We start from the raw sequence: 12,471 nt of genomic DNA on the forward strand, positions 1-12,471 counted from the left end.
AGCATTAGCTAATAAAACCAACCTCAAATATGATGGCAAGTATTACCGAGAAAATCAAATCATTGGGTGAAGGGAACCAACTTTTTGTGCCAAGTTTATTCATTAAATGTGTCTGTATTTGAATAAAAAAAAATGTGTTTGTATTTGAGAAAATAAATAAATAATATATTTGTGCACATGTCAAATTTTTACGTGTCAAAACTAAATGACCATCCATAGGGTTATGCAAATCATCATTTGATTGCATTTTGTTTTCAGTTTATTTTGGGAGGTTACGTGTTCAAATCTCAAAAAGAAACGTGTTCAAATCTTTAAAAAGAAACGTGTTCAAATCTTTGTATTTGAATTTTCATTCTACATTATTCACTCTATTTTCATCCTGTAATGTTGCACAATAATTTTTTAAGTCACTTTTTAATTCTCATGCCAACATTATATAATATTGTTTAAAAAATATGAGGTTGCATAGATTCTATGAAGAATCTTACTTTTAAAAGTATTTTTGACATTTCTCATATACTAAAACTTAACAATTATCTAATAAATAGACGAACTATAATATTTATTATACATTGAAATTTTAACAACATAAACCAAAAAGCAAACTATTTTTTATTTGGCTATTACAAAGTCTCACAAAAATGGAAATGAACAAACAAATCAATATAAAATGCAATCGGGTGGAATGTCGTTCCATGCCTGAAATAAAGCTAATAATCACACGAAGCGTGTCGTTTCATGCCTAAACAGAGTCATTGTCGCTTATTGCCTGGCGCGAAGAAACGGTACTTCTCAACTGCTTTTCAAAAGCACTTGCAAACTCGAAGCTTCTCCCTGCAGATTACAAGATGCAAAAGCCATTAAACCAATAATATCACATGCTTTCAAAGCTACCCACCAACGTCCCGCCTCACCTGACCCTTAGGTTCTTGAAAATATGCAGTAATTCCGGCGATTTACAACGTGCACGCCGCCTGTTCGATCAAATTCCCGAACCAGACCTGTGTGCGTGGACCGTGCTCATATCAGGCTACACGCGACATGGGTTCTCAAGGAATCCATAAATCTTTACGCTTCGCGAGCTCGGCGAATTGTGCCCGATAATCTTCTCCTTCTCTGAGTTGCTAAGGCGTGTGCTGCTCTTGGTGATGTTATAAATGCTAAAGAGCTTCACGATGATTCAATTCGATTTGGGTTTCATTCGAATGTCTCTTTGGGCAATGCAATGGTCGATACGTTTGGAAAATGTAAATATGTTGATTGGGCGAGACGGGTTTTTGATGCCATGTCAGTGAAAGATGTGGTGTCTTGGACCTCTTTGTGTTCTTGTTATGTTAACTGTGGGATGCCTAGACAAGGTTTGGAGGCATTTCGCGAGATGGGGTTGAATGGAGTGAGACCCAATGTAGTATCAGTTTCTTCAATCCTATCTGCTTGCTCGGAGTTGAAAGATTTGAATTTGGGAAGAGTGATTCATGATTTTGTGGTCAGACATGGAATGGAAGAGAATGTTTTCGTTAGCAGCGCCCTTGTAAATATCTATGCTAGTTGTCTGAGCATTAAACAAGCTCAGTTGGTATTTGATAGATTGTCTAAACGAGATGTCGTGTCCTGGAATGTACTTCTAACTGCGTATTTTTCGAACAGAGATTGCGAAAAGGGTGTAACTTTATTTTATAGGATGAGAAGGAAGTTGTTAAGTTGGATGGTGCTTCATGGAATGCTGTTATTGGTGGGTGCTTGAATAATGGGCAGATGGAACAGGCGCTGAAAATGGTCGGACAGATGCAAAAATCAGGAATTAAGCCCAATCAGATCACAATTACTAGTTTGATACCAGTTTGCAAAGATTTGGTGAGCTTGAGGGCAAGCAAAGAGGTGCACAGTTACATCTTTAGGAATTGTTTAATGGAGGACTTGGCTACCACAACAGCTTTGGTTTTTGTGTACGCGAAATGTGGTGAGTTGGAACTTTCTCAGAGGGTCTTTGATATGATGCCAAGAAGGGATACAGTTTCTTGGAATACGATGATCATTGCAAACTCGATGCATGGGAATGGAGAAGAAGCCTTGTTGCTATTCAGAAAAATCTTAGACTCCAGGGTGAAGCCCAATTCTGTTACTTTCACTGGTGTTTTGAGCGGTTGTAGCCATTCTCGGCTGGTTGGTGAAGGCATCATGGTTTTGATTCAATGAGGAGGGATCACTCAATAGAACCCGATGCAGATCATTACTCATGCATGGTTGATGTGCTTCCAAAAAAAAAAAGTGTAGCTTTAATTTGTAGGATGAGAAGAGTAGATGTTAAAAAATATGAGGTTGCATAGATTCTATGAAGAGTCTTACTTTTAAAAGTATTTTTGACATTTCTCATATACTAAAACTTAACAATTATCTAATAAATAGACGAACTATAATATTTATTATACATTGAAATTTTAACAACATAAACCAAAAAGCAAACTATTTTTTATTTGGCCATTACAAAGTCTTACAAAAATGGAAATGAACAAACAAATCAATATAAAATGCAATCGGGTGGAATTGCGTTCCATGCCTGAAATAAAGCTAATAATCACACGAAGCGTGTCGTTTCATGCCTAGATAGAGCCATTGTCGCTTATTGCCTGGCGCGAAGAAACGGTACTTCTCAACTGCTTTTCAAAAGCACTTGCAAACTCGAAGCTTCTCCCTGCAGATTACAAGATGCAAAAGCCATTAAAACAATAATATCACATGCTTTCAAAGCTACCTACCAGCGTCCCGCCTCACCTGACCCTTAGGTTCTTGAAAATATGCAGTAATTCCGGCGATTTACAACGTGCACGCCGCCTGTTCGATCAAATTCCCGAACCAGACCTGTGTGCGTGGACCGTGCTCATATCAGGCTACACACGACATGGGTTCTTAAGGAATCCATAAATCTTTACGCTTCGCTTAGAGCTCGGCGAATTGTGCCCGATAATCTTCTCCTTCTCTGAGTTGCTAAGGCGTGTGCTGCTCTTGGTGATGTTAGAAATGCTAAAGAGCTTCACGATGATTCAATTCGATTTGGGTTTCATTCGAATGTCTCTTTGGGGAATGCAATGGTTGATATGTTTGGAAAATGTATATATGTTGATTGGGCGAGATGGGTTTTTGATGCCATGTCAGTGAAAGATGTGGTGTCTTGGACCTCTTTGTGTTCTTGTTATGTTAACTGCAGGATGCCTAGACAAGGTTTGGAGGCATTTCGCGAGATGGGGTTGAATGGAGTGAGACCCAATGTAGTATCAGTTTCTTCAATCCTATCTGCTTGCTCGGAGTTGAAAGATTTGAATTTGGGAAGAGTGATTCATGAGTTTGTGGTCAGACATGGAATGGAAGAGAATGTTTTCGTTAGCAGCGCCCTTGTAAATATCTATGCTAGTTGTCTGAGCATTAAACAAGCTCAGTTGGTATTTGATAGATTGTCTAAACGAGATGTCGTGTCCTGGAATGTACTTCTAACTGCGTATTTTTCGAACAGAGATTGCGAAAAGGGTGTAACTTTATTTTATAGGATGAGAAGGAAGTTGTTAAGTTGGATGGTGCTTCATGGAATGCTGTTATTGGTGGGTGCTTGAATAATGGGCAGCGCTGAAAATGGTCAGACAGATGCAAAAATCAGGAATTAAGCCCAATCAGATCACAATTACTAGTTTGATACCAGTTTGCAAAGATTTGGTGAGCTTGAGGTCAAGCAAAGAGGTGCACAGTTACATCTTTAGGAATTGTTTAATGGAGGACTTGGCTACCACAACAGCTTTGGTTTTTGTGTACGCGAAATGTGGTGAGTTGGAACTTTCTCAGAGGGTCTTTGATATGATGCCAAGAAGGGATACAGTTTCTTGGAATACGATGATCATTGCAAACTCGATGCATGGGAATGGAGAAGAAGCCTTGTTGCTATTCAGAAAAATCTTAGACTCCGGGGTGAAGCCCAATTCTGTTACTTTCACTGGTGTTTTGAGCGGTTGTAGCCATTCTCGGCTGGTTGGTGAAGGCATCATGGTTTTGATTCAATGAGGAGGGATCACTCAATAGAACCCGATGCAGATCATTACTCATGCATGGTTGATGTGCTTCCAAAAAAAAAAAAAAAGTGTAGCTTTAATTTGTAGGATGAGAAGGGTAGCTTTAATTTGTAGGATGAGAAGAGTAGATGTTAAATTGGATGGTGCTTCATGGAATGCTTTTATTGGTGGGTGCTTGAATAATGGGCAGACCGAACAGGCGTTGACAATGCTTGAATCGACAGTAGAGAGAAACTTCAGTACGGCTGCCTCACTTTAGCGTGATGTTTGTGTTTGCGGGAAGATGGTCACGTGGTCCAAATGCCTGCACTGAAGATTTTCTACCAATAGAGGATTGCCAAAGAAACTTAAATGACAAACACCTATCTCGAACCAGGCTTAGTGTGTTAATTGCGGCGACTTGATCAAATACCCAAACCAGACCTAAGTGCAGGATCTACTTTCCTTCTTAATAAATTTTACCTTATCATGAAATAATAAAATAAAATCAATAAATAGTAAACACAACTTTAGCTATAACTTAAATTTTCTTCAACCACCTAACAAACCCAAGTCCTCTCTTTATTCTGATTTAGGAACTGATAAACTTGTAATCATAAATATTTTTCTTGCAGAGTTACAATCGCAGGTCTCATTGTTTCCCAGCCAAGGCTATAAGCTTCACGTCAACCCTCCGAACATGTTTTGTGATGGTAGATTGAAGTACTAACAAGCACCGCAATGATGATCTACCGAGGTTCTATCAACGTAGTGCTGAAAGTATTCTCTGAACATAGAATCGTCCTTGATGGTGATTCAGGGACGCTTCGTTCAGTGTAGAAACCAGGCTGCTTTGGAGGCAGCAAGGCAACATCACTGCTCAACATCAGAACCACAGATGACATGCTTGGTCTATCCTCAGGTACTCTTTGCACACATAACAGCCCCACATGAAGACACCTTATCACTTCAGATATGTTGCATGAATCACAAAACGTCTTATCGATCAGTTCTAGTGGTTTATCTTGAATCCATCGTATCCATGCCTTAAAACAAATTGAAACATGTATAATATGTTAGTGGGCTAATATGTAAAAGGGGCTTTGCTGCAGACCATCTATACTGTTAAATGCATGTCATTAGAAGACGTGCTTCGAATAGCACCGTCTAATTCGCTGTTCCTTTTAAAGTAAAATATCATCACCTCGTTGGTTAAACTTACATGTCCAAGAAGGTTGTGGTCGTGATCTGGATGACGAAATCCCCTGTTCTTATTCCTACTCAACATCTCGAGCAGTATGACTCCAAAGCTAAACACATCAGATTTCATCGAAAAAATTCCATCTGCTGCATATTCCGGAGACATATAACCACTGCCAGATCAATATGTAGTGACCAGTGAGAAAGAATTTCAAAAGCAGAACAACGAAAATTTTAAGCCACAAAACAAGTCTAAGCATGCTTACTAGGTTCCAACCACTCTATTTGTGTTGGCCTGACTTTGTTCACCGCCAAATGTTTTAGCCAGGCCGAAGTCTGAAATCTTGGGGTTCATATTATCATCTAGCAAAATATTGCTAGGTTTCAAATCTCGATGTATAATCCTTAATCTAGAGTCTTGGTGAAGATAAAGAAGCCCTCGGGCAACTCCACCGATAATGCGGAAGCACTTAGGCCAGTCGAGCAATTTTTGTCCCTCCTGGTCTGAAAAACTTTAAGCCTGTTATTTCAATGGCACATTGAATCCTAGGTAAATAAGGTTGAAAATGAAGGATCATACCAAAAATATAAAAGTCCAAGCTTTTGCTAGGCATGAATTCGTATATTAGAATTTTTTCATCTTTTTGAATGCAACAACCAAGAAGCTTAACAAGATTGCGATGCTGAAGTCTGGCTATGAGTATAACTTCAGTTCTGAACTCTCTCATTCCTTGTCCGGAATTCTTTGAAAGCCTCTTTACTGCAATTTCTTTTCCTTCTATCAGTGTACCCTGTGGACCACCATTTCGAAAAGACTTAAAAAAATTTATAGCAATATAGCTAATTTTCGTTGCATGAATTCATGTTACCTTGTACACGGGTCCAAAGCCACCTTCTCCCAGCTTGTTGCAGCTTGAAAAGTTGTTAGTGGCTTTAGCTATGGTGGTCAAGTCGAACAGTGGTAACTCCATCTCTTCCCTGTCTTCTCCAACGTATTCTTGTCTGCAATCCTTTCTTCTGAGTCCTGAAATAGTGGAAGATTCTTCAGCATGTATAAAATGATGTGAACTGTTAGCTACACTATCGAAATTATCTATTCTACATACCGCTGCCACCAAATCTGTGTTGGGCTGAGGTAATTACTAAAAGTTAGGAGGGTAATATTGTCCGTAGGTTTGGATGCCCTGGGCCCGATTTGGGCCTATTTTGGGTAGCTCGTTTTGGGACAAGTGTGGGCTTTGGAAGTGTATTTGATAATAGTTTTTGTAACGTGCTAGAATGGATGTCAAAATTGTGCTAAAGTGGAAATGTATACATTATTATTGAAGAGATACGAACATAACCCTAATTTTAATGAATTTATATGTTTTCCTCTGCTTTTCAGTGTTTTTAGGTGATTAGAGCTGAACATGGAAAAGTTTTTGCGACTTTTAGACATGTTGGACCTCTCAAGGTTGATGTGGTAAGTAATTTATGGAGTTATATGTGCAGTGGCCAAATTGTTTTTTTGTATGTCGAATTCAATTTACTGGTTGTGCCATAACTTACTATTGTTCATTTTTACTCCAAGTAGGATTTTTTCAAAGACAAACTGCAAAAAGATTTGTTTGGCCACTTTGATCAATTAAAGTGATTAGGAATTAGGACCTTGGTTATATCCAACAGTTTACTGCCTAAATACAGAATTCATATAGAAAATTCATTCAGGTATAGTGTATAACTTGAAATGCAATCTAGAAGGGTAAATCGAGTGATTCCTTCCTTGTTTGAAGTATTGACAGATGCTATTGAGTAACTGTTCACAAAAGAATTAATACAAAGTACTTTAAAAAGAGAGAACCATATTATATTAAGAGTAGTGTAAACTAAAATCACCAGGGAAATGTATACATTGCTGAATTTGATTATGAAATTGGTTAGGTACTGTGTTTCGGGTAGATAATGCAAGTACTAAAATGAATGGATAGTTAATTTGTGCTAAAAAACTATAGGATACACAAATGTTTTTGCCCAAATTAACACCTTTTTGATACCAGATTAAGAATATAGTTGATCTCTTAATACACAAATGTTGATAATAGTTTTTGTAACGTGCTAGAATGGATGTCAAAATTGTGCTAAAGTGGAAATATATACATTATTATTGAAGAGATACGAACAAAACCCTAATTTGTGCTATAATGGATGTCAAATCTGCAGAATGGTTTTTCATGACAGTGTATGTGTGATAAAGATATTGTGTGCAAAGTAATACACATGGAGTGTATGTGGGAATGTGCGAGTGTGTAAGTGGATGCAGTGTGGTTTATCATGGCGGTGTATGTGTGAATGTGTGTGCCTACATATGACACAGTATGCGCGGGTGTGCGTGTGAGTGTGTATGTGACTGTGGGTGTGAATGTTGTGCATTGTGTCTAATCAGTTTGTGTGTGTATGCAGTGTGTGTGAGTACAATGTGTGTGAATATTTAATTAGCTCACAAAGTTTGTTTGGTCCTGTGAATTTTGATTGTACTAAGCATGTCAAATTGCTAATGGATTTGCTGTGTTCGTGAATTTCAGATATTTGGATCGTTGGACGGAACAATTGGGCCGTTGGATTTTTGAGGTATATTCAGTTACAGTAATTTTGTTACTGTATTGTTGAATTTTTATTACTAGAGAAATGTTATTTTGTTATCCTTATTTTTGGTTTTTCTTCTCTATGAAATAGAGAATTGGGCCTCAAATTTTCGGGCATTCTCTAATTTTTGTGATATTTGTTGTGGATTTTGATGCATGCTCTAATTTTTATGATGTGCAATCCATGTAAGCGTCTATAAACATTGATCATTTGTTTTGTTGATTAGTCTCACCCCAAGACCTTATCCTAAGTTAGGCATCACAACATCTAGAATTCTTTAATTCATTTATGAGAGCATTTTCGTACTGTTGTGCTGCCGTTATTGTTTAATACACTGCTTAATTCGAATTTTGATACAAGTTTTCATTAGAATTTAGAACCTTTGTTATGATCAATAATGTATTGTTTTTTGAAACGAAATGATGTATTATTTTGGTCTAAGATATATTGTTATGATCATTAGAATTTCGTATACACCTGTGATTTAAATACCACTGAATATTTAATATGCATTTGCAATTATTTAGGTAAAGAAATTGGAAAGGAATGTAAAGGCCTATTCCTTTTGAGCTGGGTTGCCTGCCCTGCCCCTCATTATCATTTCCAGTTCCACATGATTTGGTGTTTTCTAAATTAGTTTTGATTTTGGTTTTTTTTCTTAGATCAATGTTATGTCGCACACTCATAAGGCCACCCATTCGAAAATTGATCAATTTCTCCAAATAAATTTCAATAAGGGTACCTGATTAGGATAGTTTTAAATGAGATGAGATTAGTGTGGGGTTTTATGAGAGCAAAATACAGGAATATTTTTTGTGTTTTGAGAAAATTGGAGCAATGGTTTACTGGTTTTGATTTTGGTTTATGAGGTTTACTTAGATCAATGTTATGTCACAGTCACAAGCCCACGCATTTATGTTGTGTGTACATCAGTCAATGGTTTACTGGTGCAATACTATTTTAAATTTGATACTGCGTCTGGAAACCATCAATTCTGTGTTGTGGACTGGGGAGGGTCAAATATCTTCAAGGTTGTTGGATTTCTGATTATTCTTGAGATTTAGAGCTGAGAGTAGTTGTTAAATTTATTAGCTTGAGTCATGAGTTATGCTGAAAGATAATGCTTTAGTGCTGATAGGGATTTAAACTCAGATTCGAACTTGCATTAGTTACTGGATCACCCAACACGTCAAAACCATCTTTCAATATCACGTGGTGGTTAACACTTTGTGGATAGCTTATTCTCTCTATATGCTCAACTTGGAATCAACATTTTGGGTATGTAGTATTCTGAAATGCGTTCCTTAAACCCCATTGTTTGTTTGGAAGATTGTCATGTTTCTCATATTATTGTGCTGCAACTTCAGGTACAAAAAGGTCCTCATGATGTGGATGCAGAGAATATTAAAATGAGCATGTTTAGCTGCCAAAATCCAAAAAGACAATGACAAGGATTATGAAGGAGAGAAAGAGGATGGAGAGGACGAGTAAGTAGTTGTTTTGGAATAAGTGGCAGTTGTAGAACTTAGAAATGAATTTGCAGACCGCAATTATATTTATACTTAAGTGTAGTTTTTGACTTTCATTTTTTCAGTTTGTTCTGTTAATGGTTAAGAAGACATCAATCACATGCATAAATATTGCATATCGTATATATACGTGGAACTTTTGATATGTTTTATATGGTTTAAAAACCCGCAGCATCGTGTGAGCACCATCGCTAGTTAAATACTAACTACCTTATCTAATGCATTTTTAATCTGTCCGAAAATAGTTACCGTCATTTCTGAGTTTCTTCTTCCGTATACACAATATCATTCCAACTGGCAATCCAATGAGAAAAACTGCAGAGCTGAGGAGAATTGCTAGTAGCTGTCTCTTGTTGAAATTGCTCTTTTTCTTAGCATGATCTGAAATATCTGTGTTAAAACAAACTTTTCATGTGATCTCGTAGTGTTGCAGTAACTGTGATTTTAACACTAACTTATTTAAACCCTACTTTGCATACTGCAGATAAAGGTTTTTCATACTGCAGATAAAGGTCGAAGACGTACCTCGTTCTGAAGCTGCCACCCGTATATAGAGGTCTTGACCACCGCCGGGAGGGAATTCTCTTATGTCGGTGAGGTTATCAAACCAAAGCACGCAGCCACTTCCTCCCTCCCTGATGTCTAGATTTGCACACGCAGTACATGAGCAGTTTCCCAAACATAATCCCTTGCATTCCTTAAGGCTCGTGCTTTTATCAAACCACGAGGTTGATGTGTCTGGCAATTTAATCCCACTGTACTTTATGAAGCCATCTCCATCGCTGCAGGCCAACGGAGTCCTTCGAACACATCCATCGGACCAATATCCCAAATTCCAATCTTTCGAAGATTTTGGTACAAATCCCTTCAAGCATGCACATATCGGAGAGTTATTATCGATACTGCAGCTAGAAAATGGACCACACAAGGCATAACTTTCACACCGATCTGCTAGGAATGTAGCGAGAAGTTCCCAACTCTGTTTTTGGTACACCCATGTGAACCGCTCTGCGACCCCTAATGGGTTCAATACAATTCTCGAGAACACTGACATGCTTCGGAGGCTGTACTCAAAATAGACCTCGTCCTTGTTCAACACAAATTCATAAGCAGATATTGGATTTGGTTCTCGGACACCATATCCTAGTCCTGTCAAATAAACGCCATTCCATGACCCTGGTCTAGCCTGTATCTTAGCTCCTTTCATAAGAAGAACTTGTGGTAAGCCACGATAATCCATTCGTATCAGAAACTCTCCTGGAGCAGGATCTTCTGTGCTCTTCCAAGATGAGAGATACCTATCTAAACCAGTAACTGAGTCCCAACCAATCTTCATTTTCGGTAGTTGTGTGTGACAAGGATAATCAAAACTCTGCCACAAGAAGTCATCCGGGTTAGTTTCGTTTTCATCTTGCACCACAAGATTTCCAGAATCCAAGAGTTGCGACACTGGATTCCCCGCGATTCTTGAAGAATTTGATAACCACACAATGTTGTTTGAGCTATTGAGGAGGACCAGAACTCCTTGCTCGGTGAGCTTCAGAAGTCCCAAAGAATCACCAAGTGGTTTTTCTCTGTTGGCTACCCACACAACTGCATCAGTAGAAAGAGTGTACCATATTCCCAAGTACCGGCTTTTCGATTTACCAGGGTTGAAGAATCCCAGTTCATAGCTTCCACCTACCGAAACCAGAGTTTCACCATCTCTTATATATCGATTCGGAGTGATTGTGCCCGGTGCAGTTGGAGCTGAGATTCTTAGAAGGGAGAATAAGAAGAGCAAGCACATAAAAAAGCTTCTCAAGGCTTTGCATGATTGCATGGTTGTTCTGAGATCGTACTCTTTGTCCAAAGTAATTAATACAAAAATTATGCAGAGAAGATGGACCATTGGCCCAAAGAAAATCAAAGTAAATCAAAAGACTTGGGTTTCTTAATTAACCCAACTTCGGTTTGGAGAGAAAGTTATGGTCTTTTGACAATTCAGACCCAACTAAGTTGACAGCTGATAATAACAGTGATCACGTGTCCAATGGTGGATTGCCAAAGAAATTCATATGACAAATGCCTCTCTCCCAAGTGCCATGAAACAATAATTCACTTATTATCAGTTAGCGAAAATTATAGAATGAATCGGCTAATAAAATCGCATGATCGTTAAATTTTTAGTCGTCAAATTTTAAAAGAGACAAACGGAAGCATAACTTTCATCTTCAAAAGAAACAAAATACCAATCAAACATGTCAAATCTTATATGAAATCGCATGATCGTTAAATTTTTAGTCGTCAAATTTTAAAAGAGACAAACGAAAACATAACTTTCATCTTCAAAAGAAACAAAATACCAATCAAGCATGTCAAATCTTATATGGAATTCAAGCATTAGCTAATAAAACCAACCTCAAATATGATGGCAAGTATTACCGAGAAAATCAAATCATTGGGTGAAGGGAACCAACTTTTTGTGCCAAGTTTATTCATTAAATGTGTCTGTATTTGAATAAAAATAAATGTGTTTGTATTTGAGAAAATAAATAAATAATATATTTGTGCACATGTCAAACTTTTACGTGTCAAAAGTAAATGATCATCCATAGGGTTATGCAAATCATCATTTGATTGCATTTTGCTTTCAGTTTATTTTGGGAGGTTACGTGTTCAAATCTCAAAGAGAAACGTGTTCAAATCTTTAAAAAGAAACGTGTTCAAATCTTTGTATTTGAATTTTCATTCTACATTATTCACTCTATTTTCATCCTGTAATGTTGCACAATGATTTTTTAAGTCGCTTTTTAATTCTCATGCCAACATTATATAACATTGTTTAAAAAAATATGAGGTTGCATAGATTCTATGAAGAGTCTTACTTTTAAAAGTAATTTTGGCATTTCTCATATACTAAAACTTAACAAACTCTAAGATCATTTAATCATTTAACAATTATCTAATAAATAAACGAACTATAATATTTATTATACATTGAAATTTTAACAACATAAACGAAAAAGCAAACTATTTTTTATTTGGCTATTACAAAGTCTTACAAAAATGGAAATGAACAAACAAATCAATATAAAATGCAATCG

General features: G+C 37.2%; 1 protein-coding gene, 1 long non-coding RNA gene and 2 pseudogenes across 2 annotated transcripts; 3 read left to right on the top strand and 1 right to left on the bottom strand.

The window, feature by feature from the left end:
• The first annotated feature begins 693 nt into the window (after positions 1 to 693).
• LOC125470546 lies at positions 694 to 2,327 on the top strand (annotated as a pseudogene).
• A 173-nt stretch (positions 2,328 to 2,500) lies between these two features.
• LOC108867567 lies at positions 2,501 to 4,142 on the top strand (annotated as a pseudogene).
• Positions 4,143 to 4,550: 408 nt separating this feature from the next.
• LOC103952043 (G-type lectin S-receptor-like serine/threonine-protein kinase At4g27290) lies at positions 4,551 to 11,400 on the bottom strand. Its single transcript, XM_048569855.1, has 7 exons — positions 9,911 to 11,400; positions 9,635 to 9,775; positions 6,104 to 6,258; positions 5,815 to 6,025; positions 5,501 to 5,738; positions 5,257 to 5,407; positions 4,551 to 5,080 (listed from the first exon to the last, which is right to left on the bottom strand). Exons 1-7 carry the CDS (start codon positions 11,274 to 11,276, stop codon positions 4,784 to 4,786), a joined length of 2,559 nt encoding a protein of 852 aa, XP_048425812.1. The 5' UTR covers positions 11,277 to 11,400; the 3' UTR covers positions 4,551 to 4,783.
• On the top strand, positions 4,820 to 10,009 carry LOC125470574. Its single transcript, XR_007252872.1, has 5 exons — positions 4,820 to 4,956; positions 6,619 to 6,696; positions 7,796 to 7,841; positions 9,224 to 9,343; positions 9,870 to 10,009. It is a non-coding gene; the product is annotated as an uncharacterized LOC125470574 (long non-coding RNA).
• Positions 11,401 to 12,471: the final 1,071 nt, after the last annotated feature.

The sequence above is a fragment of a genome, unplaced genomic scaffold (genome assembly GCF_019419815.1).
Source record: "Pyrus x bretschneideri cultivar Hongxiangsu unplaced genomic scaffold, Pyrus_bretschneideri_v1 Contig50, whole genome shotgun sequence".
Lineage (NCBI taxonomy): Eukaryota > Viridiplantae > Streptophyta > Magnoliopsida > Rosales > Rosaceae > Pyrus > Pyrus x bretschneideri.